The 18,528-nt window shown below is 36.6% G+C and overlaps 1 protein-coding gene across 1 annotated transcript in view; it reads left to right on the top strand.

Moving 5' to 3' along the window:
• The window catches only part of LOC150092515 (AP-2 complex subunit alpha-like), a 440,587-nt gene that overhangs the window by 202,657 nt on the left and 219,402 nt on the right, over positions 1-18,528 (top strand). The window contains exon 10 of the mRNA XM_090414707.1: positions 1,825-1,896. Within this exon, the coding sequence (XP_090270833.1) occupies positions 1,825-1,896 (72 nt within the window). The remainder of the gene's footprint in view (positions 1-1,824; positions 1,897-18,528) is intronic.

The raw sequence follows: 18,528 nt of genomic DNA, 5'->3' as shown, positions 1-18,528 counted from the left end.
CACCCTACATTCAGCTCACTTATGGTGAGCTGCTATAATTTCATTGTATATTCGCAGTACATGTTCATTTTTTAATATGAAAAACCTTCTCATCTCTGTATGAGACGACAGGGTTGTCCAGCACAAAGAGAATAATTTTGTCTCACATGTGATTTTGCAGTTTAAAATTAGTATTTGCAGTATGAATTAATATTTATTAATAAAAATTAAAAATAGGGGGGAAAAAAACCTTAGCTCATTCACTGTATTGTACTAGGCTCAACAACCTTTTGTGAGTAGGAATCAAACTGGAGCGAATGCTTGTCTTGAAATTCACACTTGCTCTTGTTATCATTCAGGGAGTGAGCTGTGATTGAAGTCTGATTAGCGGAATAATGAATTACCGACCATTTAAAACTATATATTTAGAAATTTATGTACATTTAATCATACAAATACAACATTTATTTTACAAATGATATTCTATCTTTTTCAACTTAGCTACTTGAATACAAATTCTACCCTACGGTTCTTCTTTATGAACTGGTCAATAACATCGTCATAAAGAGTTGGTTGTAACTTAATTTTCCCAAGCAATTTGGCTGAAGCTCACTGGCTAGAGCTACGTTGACTGCGTAAGGCCTGTGTTTAAGCAACAGAGTGAGACGACGTGAAATGGCTATGCGCGCACATGAAATCACAGTGCTGCTTCGAGGACCTGGAAGCTCCTACAACCAAGCAAGCCAAGGTAGCTTTGACTAGACAAGTAAGCATCAGCCTTCGATACACAACGCAAAGCTCAATTATTGCTGCTCAAGCTTAAGACATCTTCTGTCTACAAACATAAAAGCCTAAACAGAATGCTTATAAATGCATGCATTTATTAACAAATAAATATTGCTTCTTTCTCAATTAATGAACTTGCATAGTAAGCATGGCGAATTCGCCCCTGGAATCATAAAATAAATAACCTGTGAGTGTTTTGTAGAAAAACATAACTGAACTTTAGGATGATTCAGTGTAAGATAAGAGATGTCATTGTAATTCCTTTTATGTTTATCCTTTTATTCATAAAGTAAAGTAGAAGAAAAGCTTGTAATCCAAGTGCAAATTTATTTATATTTTTGATGGACAGTTAATTGAATTAATAACTGATCAGGTTAGAACCTTTTAGGATAAATATTTCAAGAGAATTAAGGGAAGAAATAGCTGAATGGTGTCTTCAGTAAAGAGATGAATAAAGTATTCTCCCATCAACACCAGCAGCAGGCACAGCTTTTTTATAGTAATATGACCTTGTCTGCTTTCCCCAGTTTTCCATCTGCATAGAACTGAGTATTCTCTACAAATCATTCCCTATATGATTAAAAACAAATAACAACAGCCAATACTGCTCCCTCCCTCCCCTTGTGGATGACTAGTCATCTTCTTTCTCTCTACTTTACCTTGCCATGCACTTCTCTTTAATGTTTGTCCATCAGCTGCTGTCTGGCAAATTAACAGATAAGAAAAAAATTCTTCTGTAATAAGCAAGAATATTGTTTCATGTAATTTTCAGTAACATGGAGAGCTAAATTATTTAGCTCTGGGTATATGTTTAAAAATGCCATCGTGATGTCGGGAAAATGTCATCGTGAAAACACATTGCTTTGTTCTGGATTATAATTGATTTTTTTCTTGATTTTTTATGCTGTACTTGACTGTAAAAAGTAAAAATAAAAGATTTCTGTCTAGCAAACAGAATCTATTCTCAAGTCAGATACACTTTATTTTGTTGAAAAATAATGCTTTTAATTTTATATTAAAGTGTAACAATGAATCCAATCATGAATTTCGTTATTTTAGTGAACCCAATCTTCTGGTAAGAGCTTGTAATCAGCTAGGTCAATTTCTACAGCATAGGGAAACAAATTTAAGGTGAGTTAAATTTTTAATTTCATAACTTTTCAGTTTTTCTTAAGATATGTGGAAGAGTAGTAATTAACCCTTTTTTTAAATAAATTTCTCAATGCTGTTCACTCATTTTGAGTAATATGGGGAGTTACAGAACAAATGGATTTGTCCTCCATTTTCTTTGTCAGTTTATATTTTTCAAAATATCTTCATGTTTGGAAATCAGTAATTTTCTTTTCCCCAATAACATTATGGATTTTGAATTTCATTGGAATTTAGTTGCTCATGATTACTGTAGAAATGTGTTGTGAGCAAGTGGAGCAATTAAAAGATCATTCCTACAAAAAATATACTTTGATCACTGAATGAATGCAACTAGTAAGCCTTCACTCTGTTTTTTTTTGCAATACTATTAGCATTATTTATGCATCAATTTTAATTTAACTATGCGGAACTGAAATTGATTTTGCTGCCAAGAAAGTTAAAGAAGCTTAGTTTAAAAATGATTCAAGTAAATTGTATATGCTAATTAAATTGGAAATTTGGATATTGTTTCAGCAAACTTCCATCGAATCACCAGGTTCATGGGATGTCTCAGCAATATATCTATCATTTACCTTAAATTTACATTCATGCTCCCAGTTCACAATACATTCCCATAATGCATTCTACTCACCCATCATTCCATGTAAAAAATACTTTTTATTCTCATTTTCAACCAATCATCTTTACACAACTTCCAGAGATTGCCTCTCATACTTTTTCTCTCACCTTCCACATTTTATAATCTCTCACTCTGTGTTAGTCCAATCAAAAAATTCCCTGACTAACTTAAATGTATCATACCATTTCTTTTCTGCCTATCCACCAAGCTCTGCATTTCTTTCCCTCAATCTTTCTCTCTCTACCACTTACTTCACCAGAATTAGTCCTGATATTGCTTTAGTCACTTGTCTCTGGATCATCTCCGCTGTTTTCACATTGAAAACTATGACTAAATTTGAGTCTGTGTGGTCTGATCAATGCTTTATACAATGGTACAACCATCTCCTTACTTGTTAGTATCCACATCATCATATCAGCAGTTGCAGTTTTATCTTTGCAATACTTGCAATGTGTCCTCTAAACTTCAAACCACTGTAGACCATATTCTCCTCCACCAGTTTTAAATCTCATTTACATTCTTAAGCACAGTTTCATCAATATAGTACACATCCTTATCACTGAAGTGCAGCAACTTCAAATTGTAATAATTTGTTCTTTTTCTTTTAGGCTATATAATGCATGCCTTTGGCATGATGATAATAAATGCAGAGTTCATTAAATTTATAACACTGCTCCACAGTACAGTTTATTTAATGATTTACTGAACTAATATTTCACTGTATTTTCAACCATTATCTTCAGAGTGCAATTTACAAATGTGGTATATACATAGCAGTTAATTAGAAAGTTGTTGCAAAATAATTCAAATTGAAAAGGAACTAATGTCCTATCTAGGGCTGGATAAAAATGAAGATAATTCACATTAAACATGGTCTTGAAGTGAGATTGTCTCCCATATCTTTTGCAAATAAATGCAACAATATTTATTCAGATTGGTACTGCTTCATAGCTGATGTGATTCTAAAAACAATCTCTGATATCTAAATAGTAACTTCTGCAAAACAATTGTCTTTTTCCATTTAATCTTGAATGAAGGAATGTCCAGAGCCTTCATGCCAAATGAAAGCAATGTTTACCACATTATGCATAAATAAAAATTGAAACATGTTAGTTTAATCAAAATAATTGCATTGCAACTAACCTTCAATATGAAATTGGTTTTTCATTCAGTTTTGTGAAATTTCGCTTAATATCTATACTCAGTGAGCATCTCAACTGTGCCTCTAAATTTATGTCAGTAAGCTGAGATCTGTATCTAGACATAAGAAAATCTAACATAGAAAATGTTGACGTGCATACAGTTGTGGATCCAAACACGGAAAATAATCTATCTTTAAATTTGGAAGATGCATTTATCAGGATAGTGAGCCACACTTCTTTGATAGAACATTTTTATTTACCTTTTATGTGTTCTACACTTTGCAGGCAGGGGCACGCCAAGGGTATTTGCTGCCCGGTTGCAAAATTTTATCAGCCACCCCGAATACTGCATTGTATAATCCAAATTAGATATTAGCTACATAAAATGCCGCCTGGGTGCGGTGCACCCCTTGCACCCTCGGGTTGGCACGGCCCTGTTTGCAGGAAAGCATCTCATCTTTAAATCCATGGTTATTCAAAATAAAACAAAATTGTAATTTTCTTACTGGAATTTACTAAGTCAAATTTAAAATGAATCATGCAAAAAATCAAGTAATTTCAAATTTTCAGATTCTGAGAAATGGGGGTGCTTAAGGGTCAAAGCTGTATAACTGAGAGGAGACCTCCACATAGCCTTTAAAGGAATGTGGAGAACCGACCAGAGCGTCTGACCTAATGTCCAATCCTCGCCTTCTCGTTGTGCACCCTGTTGGGTATCTACTTGGATATTGAACGAATGAGGATGGGCTGGCAATTTGGGATTTAGCTGACCAAATTGTATTCTTATTGGTTAAACCAAAATAAAAAATGATGGTACAACATGACAAAATTTCATGGGGCATCGCCCGGTTAAACAAGGCCCCCATTGTTTTCGCCAGGAAACCAGGGCGAACAACGAAAAGTCAGCTACTGGAACAAATCTGAAAACAAACCCCAACTCAACATCACCAGAGTTAAAGATCGGTACTATCAACGTAAGAAGCCTGAATGGCAAAGAAATGGAGCTAGCTGAGGAATTAGATAAGTACCAGATTGACATGATAGGGGTGACTGAAACAAAAAAGACCAAAACTGGTGAGATCTTTCTGAGCAATAAATACAAAATGTTATATTCAGGCAATGACAATCAAGGAAAAGAAGGAGTAGCCATAGTATTCAACACAAAATACGAGGCTAATCTTCTTGAATGGCAGGCAGGCTCAAGTAGAGTGATATGGGCAAATATCAGAATGGGGAATTGGACAATGAGACTTATTTGTGCCTATGGTCTCACAGAAGGTTCTACTAAGGTAGAAGTGGAGGAATTTTTTGAGGATTTAGAGAAAGTATCTGACACAATGAAAAAGGAAAAGTTGGTCCTTGTTGGGGATCTAAATAGCAGAGTAGGAAATGATTGTGAGACATACAAAAATATTTTGGGAAAATTTGGAGAAAAGAGCAAAGCTAATAATAATGGCAAATATCTGTTGGATTTCTGCTCAGGACATGGACTGGTTATTACTAACACCATGTTCCAACATAAAAATGTGCACAAATTCACATGGATAGAAGAGGCTAGGAATAAGAAAAGTCTCATTGATTATGTTATTGTTGATAGTGATGTTTTCTCCCTGGTGCAGGACACCAGAGTATACAGAGGATTTGAAATTGGAAGTGATCACTATTTAGTCTTGAGCAGGATAAAATTGAATTTCATATTGAAAAGAATAACATGTAAGAAAGTTCTAAGACGAATAAAAGTTGAGCAGCTCTCAGATGTGAACTGTAGACTAAAATTCACAAAGATTATTGAAGAAAAATGAAAGAGTTTGAGAACAGAAATCAAACCTTGGAGATTCAGTGGCAAACTCTGAAGAAAACATTGATTGATTCTGCCAGAGAGGCATTTGGTGAGGTTGTCTGCGAGGATAGAAAAATCAGAACTCCATGGTGGACACAGGAAGTTACAGAGGCAGTGAAGAAAAAGAAGAAAGCATATCAAAAGTTCCTGGCAAATAAGTCAGCTTGTGCTCTTAGAGAATATAGAGACAAATGCAAGAATGCTAAACACTGTGTAAAACTAGCTAAACAAAAGTCATGGGAGGACTTTGGCAAGAATATAGAAAATAAATATCAAGAAGGTGGCAAAATATTCTGGAGGTTGTTGAAGAAGCTTAGGAATGGAGGAAAGAGTGCTGTAAAAGGAGTTAGAGATGATAAAGGTGACATGAAAACTGGAGAAAAAGATATCCTTGAAGTATGGAGTAATTACTTTGAAAAACTGCTATATGAAACAAGCAGTGATGACAGCACAGTGGTAAAAAACACTGACCAGGCATGCAGGCAGGAATACATATCCATACTGGAAGTAGAAAAAGCCATCAAAGGCTTGAAATGTGGAAAGGCAGCAGGAGTAAATGATATTCGACCAGAAATGCTGAAGTATGGTGGTATAAGAGTCTTACAGTGGCTGCACTGCATAGTTCAAAAAGCCTGGACAGAGGGACGAATTCCCGATGATTGGAGTAGAGCTCTCATAGTACCCATATATAAAAAGGGAAATAAAACTGAATGTGAGAATTATAGAGGTATTTCCCTACTGAGTGTTCCTGGCAAGATCTATGCAAGTATACTTGAGAAACGGTTGAGAAGAATTGTGGAAGAAAAGCTTGGTGAAGAACAAGTTGGATTCAGGCCAAACAGAGGCTGTCAGGATCAGATCTTCACTTTACGACAAATAGTCGAGAAAGCGTGGGAATATAACAAAGATCTGCATTTAAGTTTTGTCAATTTGGAAAAGGCATATGATAAGGTGCCAAGAGAGAAACTATTCGATACGCTGCAGTTATATGGTGTCAATGGGGCATTATATCAAGCAATACTTAGTCTTTATTCGAGTTGTAAGTCAGCAGTTAGAATTGAAGGAAGTACAGAAGATGGTTTAATGTTAAATCTGGTGTGAGACAAGGATGTACATCATCCCCTCTGTTATTCATTATCTATATGGATCACATTATGAAGGAAAGTGGTATTAAACATGATATCAAAATTGGAAATGTTAATCTCAGCTCTTTGCTTTATGCGGATGATGTTATACTTCTAAATAAATCCGTTACAAATCTGTATGATTCTCTGACTATATTGAATAGCTGTTGTAATAGATATGGTATGAAGGTCAGCAATACAAAGACAAAGAAAATAGGCAGAATCATTGAAAATGTCAACTGTGTTGTGAATGGAGAACCTGTGGAACAAGTAAAACATTTCAGCTACTTAGGCACGATTTTTACTGAAGATGGTAAATTAAATATAGAAATAGAATTTATGAAATAGAACAGAATTTATGAATAAATGAATTTATTCAATTGACTTCCCACCATACCAGCTTTGCTGGTATGGTGGGAAGTCAATTGAATAAATTCATATGGAATAAGAGAGAAATTAATCAGAACACTAAATTAGCTGTATACAAGACAGTGTTCAAACCAGTTTAACTTATGGATCTGAGAGCTGGGTCAGAAGTAAAACGCTTGAGCAAAGACTAGAAACCGCAGATATGAGAGTCCTGAGAAAGATTAGAGGCGTGAACAGATGGCATCAATGGCAATATCATATTAAAAACGAGGATATTAGGAAAGAACTTGATATTGTCAGCATCCAGGAATGCGTTAGCAGAGCTAATCTCAGGTGGTATGGTCACCTAAACAGAATGGGCGAGGAAAGATTAGCAAAACAAGTGTTCTCTGCCAGGTTGGCAGCAAAACGACCCAGATGAAGACCAAGATATAGGTGGATTGATACGGTACAAAGTGCCTTAGACGATAGAAATATAAGATCTGATAATGTTGGTGTCTTGACAAGTAACAGACTGATTTGGAGGAAAATTGTAGATAGGAAGTTAGTATTGATATAATTTTTTTATGTAGTACTATCATATCCTGTACACCTCTCGAGGGTACATGGCAGGAATTTGATGATGAGAAATGTGATTCAAATATTTTAAATAGATTTTTGATCCAGTTTACATAGAAATCATCTTTAACATCAGTATTTCTAGAAATCGTATCCTTATTATTTTCTAGAAAACTATTCAACGATGCAAAATGTGTTAAATCCTTCTCCTGGAATTGTTCTGCAAGGAGTTTTAACTTTAATTGAAATTGACAAATAGACTGATTGCTTACTTATTATTTTACCTCTTCCCTGAACTCTGTATTCAAACGAGCCATCATGTTACGCAGAAAGTGCAAATCACAGTGCTACTGCCATGAAAAAGTTTCATTTTCAGGGAAATTTCAGTTTGTTAAATCTTGAATGAAGATATTTCAATAAGAACTATCTCATTCGGGATTTAACAAGTTTAAAACACAAAGGGAATATGCCTGTATCTAGGTAAAAATTTGAATAACTTAAAAATCTGTAAAGTAACGTATTTTGACCAATTTTGATAACTAGTAATTTCATATATAAATACTTATCTTTGTATATTAGCAATGGAAGAAAATTTTTGTAAATTATGTTTAACTAAGTAGTAATACAAGTTCAAAGTTCGCAAGCCAGACATTGAGATTAGTGAAATAGCCTAAAGCAGTCACTTATGCACAGGGCACATTGCACGTGCATGGTTCTCGGAAGATGCTACAGGAGAAGGCAAGACCCACACGCAAAAGAATTCGGTACCATGTGGAAATATGCAATGCAAAAAGGGTGCCATTAAGGGTAGTGTTAAACTTTGATAAATTGGGATTCTAAAGAATTCAGTGTTTAACAAGGAAAAAAAGGGGGGAATGTGCTTGCTTCTAAGTATGTGCTATATACATATAATAAAATATAAATTACGTTAATATAAAGAAAAGAGTGTGGACAGACTTATGTGTTCGTCGAACATGCTGTTTATTATTTTAACGGTATAATAGAACACAGAAACTAAGTAAATAATTAATTTATTAACTTGATGCTGATATTTCGCTGGTGTTATAACCAGCATCAAGTTAATAAATTAATTATTTACTTAGTTTCTGTGTTCTATTATACTGTTAAAATTATAAACAGCATAAAGAAAAGAGGTTGTAAATTGTTAGAGGAAATATTTACATGATTGTGCAAGGCCAGTAGTACGGTATAAGTTAATAATAAAATTACTAGAATTAATAGTACATGCTTGTGAAATGACTTGCATAAAATTTCTGTGAACAAAAGTTCAAAGTGCAAGGGCATGCCAACAGAAGGAGAAGTTGCCCCAGGCTGTTGCATGCTCACGGCACGTGGTGGACTGCGGTCAGAAAAAATAGAAACAAACGAGACGAAGCGAGACCCACAGTGGAGAAGTTCTACGCATTGAGTGAGTTACAAGGATTGCCAATAGGAGAGATGAAATAAAAGGATTAGGGGAATCCCCCCTTCCCCTCCTTTGCTCTCTTGGTTTTTCTCTCTCTTGGCTGGTGGTCATTGGTCGTCTGGCAGGTAGAAGGTAGTACGGAGGAGCGGCTCTTTCTGGAAGCACTCAGACGAAGGATCAGCGGTAAGCTATGTTCAGAGTCCGGTGAGCGGTAGCAGAAAATGCCGTTTACGTGCTGGTGAAGTTACACGATCCTGATCATACAATGAAGGAACATATCTCAGCTCGAGTGTTGGCATTCCTTAGAGACACTCGCCATCTAGATAGCAGATTCCACGGAAGAGAAATCGCCTTATGTGATCGTTATATCTGGAATAGATCAACCAAGCCGGGATCATGTGGGCTCACAGAATGATTGGAAAAATCCATGGCCCTACACCGATTAAATAAATAGGAAGGAAGATCGATCTGAAGAAAGTAGTCAGAAATAGAGGGAACAACTTTGAAAAACCTTAGTGCATGTTAATGTTGAAAACTCTTTGTCTATATTATGTGTGTAATTTACTAAGATGTTACAGAGTGAAATTAAGTGATATTAAGGATCGAGGACTTTGATTTAACTATAGCAGGACTGTAGCACGTTAACACTAGAAAGTATAGTGAGACAACTCCTATATAGGTTAAATTAATGTGTACGCTAAGTGAAAGCTGAGAAGTTTCAGTCTGGGTAATGAGATAAGATATGAAAGTTGAATGTGAATATAGCATTCTATGGTTGTCAGTTTGTAAATGATTGATTGAGGAAGTTACTTTAATGTTCTTGCTTATTGAAATGACATATATTCCTATCTGATTAGTATTGAAATTTAGTATGAAATTTCATTGTATTGTAAACTGTTTTAATGTGTTTAATAAACCTTTGCTATGTTTAATCTGAGTGTCTGAGTGTTAGAATCTGATGCACCACTTGCAAAAGATACGAACCTAAACGGGAAAGAGTAGATTACATTGTGGATCATGATTGCAAAATAAATAGTCAGTGTAGTACATCTTTGAAATCACTTCTTGATTAAGAGACCTTTACTTAATCTAACTGTTTTAGGTGGCGCAGCTAAAAATAATTACTCCTAGAGCTTTACGAGAAACAAGATTTCAAAGACTCTGTCACTCTGGTTTTGGCTTGACCCTGAGGCAATCCCTTTGTGTTTTAGAGGTGCCACGTGACTCCTTAAGGAAGACCGAACGTATAGTATATGAATTAGCTGGTTTAAGAGAATGGGACACAACAATAGAGATATAAGAGCTGGGACCACCCAGCAAAGCTCTCTTGTTCTTGCTCTTGGATTCGACATAGGCGCCTGTCATTCAAGGGTCGCTACCTGAGTCATTCATGATGATGAGCGGATGAAAGGTTCAACATAGTGGTGTACAGACGGAGAAGTAGCGGCCAGGTAGCGAGCTAAATGAGTGCAGTTTCGTCAGCATGCTAAGAAAGCCTGTGTAAGCTTAGCGATGTGCAGTACCATGTGGACCAACCTAGGCTGAACTATTCCCATCTACACCAGAGAGGAAAGATCATTATACTGAGATCCAAGCCAGGCCCAGGAGAATCAACAGTCCAGACAAAGAGTTAATATACTGAAGACAAGAAATTAAAGGTTGAGAAAAAAGCTTGATGAAATCATGGATCTGGTAAAGTACAAACCTTTAGTTATTTTTGTATGGAAAGAAGACTTGTTGTGTATTAGAGAACAAGGACACTCATTAATAGAACTCTAGTTAATTTATAGGCAGGACTGTAATATATATTCAAAAGCATGAATGTTTCAGATCTAGTAATGTATTAAGTTTGATGTGTTATAGCATAACCATAAGCACAGATAATTAAACTAATGCCGAAAGGAAATTGTAGATAAAGGAATTGAAAAGGCAAACCACTAAAGTTTGATAGTAATGTTTCTTGGTAAGGTCTTGCTGTATAGATTACAGTTTATTACTTGTTCATTTCTCTAATCTCGGAATACATTAGCTTAATTAAGTGTAAATATTTTGCTAAAATGTATAATATGAATTTTCTTAATAAACCCTTGTGCTTTTACCTAATTAATTGCCTGATTTAATGAACCAGTGAACTCATTAAATTCAGACCTAAGCAGAAGTTAATTGTTTAGTTAAGACCACGACTGCAAACAAGGTTAAATACAGAAGGTATGGATATTTGGAAACTAGGTATATATATGTGTAGAACGATTGATCAAGTGCCTTTCTGAGAGTACACTCCTTGACTAAGAAGTTTTCCAATCTAAGGGCTCTGGGTGGCGCAGCGGAACAAATAAATTTTCCCAGGACCTTAAGAGGAGGTAACTCCAGATATTTGCAACTAAGGAATTGGCTCTACTCAGAGACAATCCCTTTGTTAATTTAATTCGCGCATGTGACAATTTAAGCAGCAGAAGTACACATAGATCTCCATATAATTAAATTATAATAAAGGACAAGCAAACAAAATAAAATTAGACCAAAATAAGAGATCATAACAAGTTGTATCTTTTTCAACAAGATACTCTTTTTTATATGAAGTAAATTGTTCCAAGACTTTTCCTCTACTTAACCATCTTGCATTTGTAAAATCAGGAAGATCAAAAGTGCAGTAACCACTTTTCTTCAAAGACGCGACAAACTGTTGATGAATAAGATAGTTTCCACTTGTTATATAATTCAGATTTTTCAATTCATCACTTTTAGACATCTGAGCATAAATTTTCCCGATGCAAAATTCAATGGAAAGATGGCAGCGTGTACCTCACATTGCTTTCATTTAAATGCTGCCTTCAAAAGAGAGAGAAATCCTAATTTCACCCCAATCATGGCAGGAGCACTGTCTTTTGGGAAAAAAAAACTTTTGTTTAATCCAGATGAAATTTTTTTCTAACATTTGAAGAGTTTTCAAAGATGTCTTTTCCACATGTTCAATCTCGTAATCCACAAATGCCAAAGAACTTGAAGATCTGAAGTTGTATATCAAACCCAAAATATCAACTATGCAGTGTCACTAACATCTAGTGCAAAAGAAAAATAGTTCTTTTAGTTGTTTAAGCAACCCATTTTCTGTCTTTCACTGATTTTAGAATTCTGTGGATAGTTGTTCTTAGACTTAATTGTAAATTATTTACCTATTGAAAAATATCTTTTTGAATCATAATTCTCCAACAGAGTTTCAGTAACCACAATCAATATTTCTTTTACAAATTCAGCATTAAAAAATGTTTTTTGAGCTTGAATTCAAGCTACTTTATAGTTAGCCAACGTAACTATTTCCATTGATGATAAAAAAAATTTTTTTGGCCTCTTTTGTTCATAAAAGTTGTGCTTTGAGGCTGTTAATTTCATTAAACCAATTTTGGCTATCAACTTCATTTTACATCAAATTTACTGTAAAAATTGTTAGTGTTGTTTATAGTTTTTTAATCACTAAAAACTTTGTTACACAAAAGACCATTCTCTTTTTCACAGCAATGTCAAAATCAAATTGCCTCTACTATTTGAATTTTCACCATCTTCTGAATTCTTTCATTTTTAAATTAATCAACTTATCCATATTATGGATTTAAAGTAAAATTTATTTGAACACTTAAAGTTGCCATTTTAATTAAGTTAATTAAAGATGTCCTGAGCAGAAATCAACTTTTGCAATTATTATTAGCTTGGCTCTTTTAGCGGGTGGTCATATTATGTGTATATGCCCTGCAAGTTGGCTGTACAGCAGAGAAGAAAGATGAGTTCTGGAACGTGTTAGATGAAGAAATGAGAGAACTGGAAGAAAACGAGATGGTGATAGGGAGACAGAATAGAGACTGTGAAGGGGTGCATTGTAGCCATGGAGTAGGAATGATGAACCAGGAAGGAGAGGGGGTTGTGGACTTTGCAGTAGCGTTTGATCTGGCAATTGTGAACTCGTTTTTCTACAAGAAGGAAGAACATTTGATAACATTTAGGAGTGGTAACAACAGCTCACAAATTGACTACATTTTGACTAGAAGAAAACATCTTAAGGTTGTGACAAATTGTAAAGTAATTCCAACAGATCAAGTAGCAACACCGACTGCTGTGCACAGACCTTAAAATAAGATCGAAGATAAGAACTTCTGGATGCCATGGGATGAAGACAATTAAGTGGTTTCACTTAAAAGAGGAGAGTGTGAGGAATCGTTTTAGGGAGAGGGTGTTAGAGAGGATTTTGGATGGACTGGAAAGTGTACAAGATTGGTGGAAACATAACTCAAAAGTAATCATGAGCTGTGCAATCGAGGTGCTTGGTGAAACATCTGGAAAGATTAGAGAGCAGAAGGAGGGTTGGTGGTGGAATAATGATGTACAAGTGGCAGTGACAGCTAAGAGGAAGGAAAAGCAGAAGTGGGATGAGTCAAGAGTGGAAGAGGGCAGAGAGGTGTACAAAGAGAGAAAGCAAGAAGCCAAGAGAGTTGTGGCACAGGCGAAGGCCATGGCATATCAAGATCTGTATGATCAATTAGAAACAAAGGAAGGACAGAGAAAAATTTACCAACTAGCGAAATGTAGAAATAAAGCAGCAAAGGACATCTTACATGTGAGGCAGATCAAAGATACTGAAGGAAGAGTATTATGGAGGGATGTGGACATAAGAAACAGATGGAAAATATACTTTGAGGGACTTTTGAATGAGGAAAATGCAAGGACTCACAGAGGGGATGGTACAGAACATCAGTAGAATGGAAGTGACGGAGGCCATGAAGAGGATGAGGAATGTAAAATCGGTGGGCCCCGACAGAATTCCAGTGGAGGCATGGAAGGCACTGGGGGAAGAGGGAATTGACCTGCTGTGTGGACCTGTTCATGAAAGTTTGCCAACAGGAAAATATACCCGATGAATGGAGGGAGAGTACTCTTGTTCCCATCTACAAGGGTAAAGGGGATGCACAAGACTGTAAAAATTACAGAGGAATAAAGTTGATGTCCCACACAATGAAGATCCTAGAAAGGGTTCTTGATGGTAGATTGAGGAAGGAGGTGGAGATTGCAAAGGAACAATTTGGCTTCATGCCTGGTAGATCAACAACAGATGCTATCTTTGGGTTACGACAGATGATGGAAAAATATCGAGAGAAACAAAGGGAACTACATCTGGTATTCATTGATCTGGAGAAAGCATACGATAGAGTGCCAAGGCAAGAAGTCTGGAGGTGTCTGAGGGAGAAGAAGGTGCCGCAGAAATATGTCAGGTTGGTGCGGGAAATGTACAGAAATGTGAAGACAAGTGTTCGGACCTGTTTGGGACAGGCAGAAAGTTTTCAAGTAACAGTTGGCTTGCATCAAGGGTCAGCATTAAGTCCGTTTCTGTTTAATATTGTAATGGAGGTGGTAACAGAGGAGGTGAGAGAAGATGCGCCTTGGACAATGTTGTATGCAGATGACATCTTGCTGTGTGTAGATTCAAGAGAAGAAGCGGGAACTAAACTGGAAAGATGGAGAAAAGTACTGGAAGAGAGAGGTATGAGACTGAGCAGAAGTAAGACAGAGTATATGTGTTGCGCAGTGAGCGGCGGCGGCCAGGAGACAGATCTGGAGCTGGAAGGAAATGTCATCAGGAAGTTGAGAGACTTTAGACACTTAGGTTCAACAATGGAAGAAGATGGAGGAGTTGAGAAGGAAGTGGGATGCAGGATACAAGTGGGTTGGAGGAACTGGAGGGAGATGGCTGGAGTGTTATGTGATAAGAGGGTGCCGATCAATCTGAAAGGCAAAATTTATAGGACAGTAGTGAGGCCAGCTATGACATGCTATAGAAACTGTGGCCCTGAGGAAAAATAACATCAGCAGGATGGAAGTAGCAGAGATGAGAATGCTTAGGTGGATGTGCAGTGTGACCAGAAAGGATCGTCTGAGAAATGACTGTCAGGGGAACAGTGAAAGTTACGAACTTAGGAGCGAAAATACAGGCGGCAAGGTTGAGATGGTTTGGTCATGTGATGAGGAGGGAGGACGAATATGTGGGAAGAAGGGTCATGTAGATGGATGTGCAAGGAAGGCAGAAGCATGGGTGGCCAAAGAAGAGATGGAGGGAGCTGGTAGAAGAGGACTTGATGATGAAGAACTTGGATGTGGTGACAGCCCAAGGCAGGAAGGTGTGGAGGAGACTCATTACAAACAGTGACCCCACTTAAGTGGGAGAAGCTGCAGAAGAAGAAGACTTCTATATTATGCAAATTTTCTTTCTAATGATTTTGTTCCATATAATCTGTATGTCAGCTTTCCAGCATTAGTAGTATGTTGCAACTTGGTGTTACTCTGGATCTTTCTTGTTCTCCTGGCATTGAACTCCTGTTTTGTCAACCTGTCATCTCCCATTCTGTTTAAGCAACACCACCACCATCATCATCATCAAATTCCTGCCATGTACCCTCAAGGGGTGTACAGCATATGATAGTACTACATGAAAAAAATTACATCATTATTAATTTCCTATCTACAATTTTCCTCCAAATCAGACTGTTACTTGTCAACACTCCAACATTATCAGATCTTATATTTCTATCATCTAAAGCACTTTGTACCATATCAATCCACCTATATCTTGGTCTTCCTCTGGGTCGTTTTGCTGCCAACCTGGCAGAGAACACTTGTTTTGCTAATCTTTCCTCGCCCATTCTGTTTAAGTGACCATACCACCTGAGATTAGCTCTGCTAACGCATTCCTGGATGCTGACAATGCCAAGTTCTTTCCTAATATCCTCATTTTTAATATGATACTGCCATTGATGCCATCTGTTCACGCCTATAATCTTTCTCAGGACTCTCATATCTGTGGTCTCTAGTCTTTGATCAAATGTTTTACTTCTGACCCAGCTCTCAGATCCATAAGTTAAAACTGGTTTGAACACTGTCTTGTATACAGCTAATTTAGTGTTCCGACTAATTTCTCTCTTACTCCATATGAATTTATTCAATTGACTTCCCACCATACCAGCTTCGCTGATTCTGTTGTCTATTTCTATATTTAATTTACCATCTTCACTAAAAATCGTGCCTAAATAGCTGAAATGTTTTACTTGTTCCACAGGTTCTCCATTCACAACACAGTTGACATTTTCAATGATTCTGCCTATTTTCATTGTCTTTGTCTTTTTATTGCTGACCTTCTTACCATATCTATTACAACAGCTATTCAATTTAGTCAGAGAATCTTGTAGACTTGTAGCGGATTTATTTAGAAGTATAACATCATCTGCATAAAGCAAAGAGCTGACATTAACATCTCCAATTTTGATATCATGTTTTATACCACTTTCCTTCATAATGTGATCCATATAGATAATGAATAACAGAGGTGATAATGTACATCCTTGTCTCACACCAGATTTAACATTAAACCATCTTCCTGTACTTCCTTCAATTCTAACTGCTGACTTACAACTCAAATAAAGACTAAGTATTGCTTGATATAATGCCCCATTGACAGCATATAACTGCAACGTATTGAATAGCTTCTCTCTTGCACCTTGTCATATGCCTTTTCCAGATCGACAAAACTTAAATACAGATCTTTGTTATATTCCCATGCTTTCTCGACTATTTGTCGTAAAGTGAAGATCTGATCCTGACAGCCTCTATTTGGCCTGAATCCAGCTTGTTCTTCACCAAGCTTTTCTTCCACAATTCTTCTCAACCGTTTCTCAAGTATACTTGCATAGATCTTGCCAGGAACACTCAGTAGGGAAATACCTCTGTAACTCTCACATTCAGTTTTATTTCCCTTTTTATATATGGGTACTATGAGAGCTCTACTCCAATCATCGGGAATTCGTCCCTCTGTCCAAGCTTTCTAAACTATGCAGTGCAGCCACTGTAAGACTCTTATACCACCATACTTCAGCATTTCTGGTCGAATATCATCTACTCCTGCTGCTTTTCCACATTTCAAGCCTTTGATGGCTTTTTCTACTTCAAGTATGGATATGTATTCCTGACTGCATGCCTGGTCAATGTTTTTTACCACTGTGCTGTCATCACTGCTTGTTTCATTTAGCAGTTTTTCAAAGTAATTACTCCATACTTCAAGGATATCTTTTCTCCCGTTTTCATGTCACCTTTATCATCTCTAATTCCTTTTATAGCACTCTTTCCACCATTCTTAAGCTTCTTCAACAACCTCCAGAATATTTTGCCACCTTCTTGATATTTATTTTCTATATTCTGGCCAAAGTCCTCCCATGACTTTTGTTTAGCTAGTTTTACACAGTGTTTAGCATTCTTGCATTTGTCTCTATATTCTCTAAGAGCACAAGCTGACTTATTTGACAGGAACTTTTGGTATGCTTTCTTCTTTTCTTTCACTGCCTCTTTAACTTCCTGTGTCCACCAGGGAGTTCTGATTTTTTTATCCTTACAGACAACCTCACCACATGCCTCTCTGGCAGACTCAATCAATGTTTTCTTCAGAGTTTGCCACTGAATCTCCAAGGTTTGATTCCTGTTCTCAAACTCTTTCATTTTTTCTTCAATAATCTTTGCGTATTTTAGCCTACAGTTCACATCTGAGAGCTGCTCAACTTTTATTCGCTTTAAAACTTTCTTACATGTTATTCTTTTCAATATGAAATTCAATTTTATCCTGCTCAAGACTAAATAGTGATCACTTCCAATTTCAAATCCTCTGTACACTCTGGTGTCCTGCACCAGGGAGAAAACATCACTATCAACAATAACATAGTCAATGAGACTTTTCTTATTCCTAGCCTCTTCTCTCCATGTGAATTTGTGTACATTTTTATGTTGGAACATGGTGTTAGTAATAACCAGTCCATGTCCTGAGCAGAAATCCAACAGATATTTGCCATTATTATTAGCTTTGCTCTTTTCTCCAAATTTTCCCAAAATATTTTTGTATGTCTCACAATTATTTCCTACTCTGCTATTTAGATCCCCAACAAGGACCAACTTTTCCTTTTTCATTGTGTCAGTTGCTTTTTCTAAAGCCTCAAAAAATTCCTCCACTTCTACCTTAGTAGAACCTTCTGTGGGACCATAGTCACAAATAAGTCTCATTGTCCAGTTCCCCATTCTCATATTTGCCCACATTACTCTACTTGAGACTGACTGCCATTCAAGAAGATTAGCCTCGTATTTTGTGTTGAATACTATGGCTACTCCTTCTTTTCCTTGATTGTCATTGCCTGAATATAACATTTTGTATTTATTGCTCAGAAAGATCTCACCAGTTTTGGTCTTTTTTGTTTCAGTCATCCCTATTATGTCGATCTGGTACTTATCTAATTCCTCAGCTAGCTCCATTTCTTTGCCATTCAGGCTTCTTACATTGATAGTACCGATCTTTAACTCTGGTGATATTGAGTTGGGGTTTATTTTCAGATTTGTTCCAGTAGCTGACTTTTCGCTGTTCGCCCTGGTTCCCTGGCGAAAACAACGGGGGGCCTTGTTTAACCGGGCGACGCCCCAGCTGGCATGAAATTTTGTCATGTTGTACCATCATTTTTTAT

Source organism: Typopeltis vanoorti, chromosome 25, assembly GCF_054136105.1.
Source record: "Typopeltis vanoorti isolate ZY-2024b chromosome 25, IOZ_Tvanoo_1.0, whole genome shotgun sequence".
NCBI classification, from domain to species: Eukaryota; Metazoa; Arthropoda; class Arachnida; order Uropygi; family Thelyphonidae; genus Typopeltis; species Typopeltis vanoorti.
The sequence above is the reverse complement of the archived record's forward strand: the minus strand, read 5'-3'. Positions and strand labels throughout refer to the sequence as shown.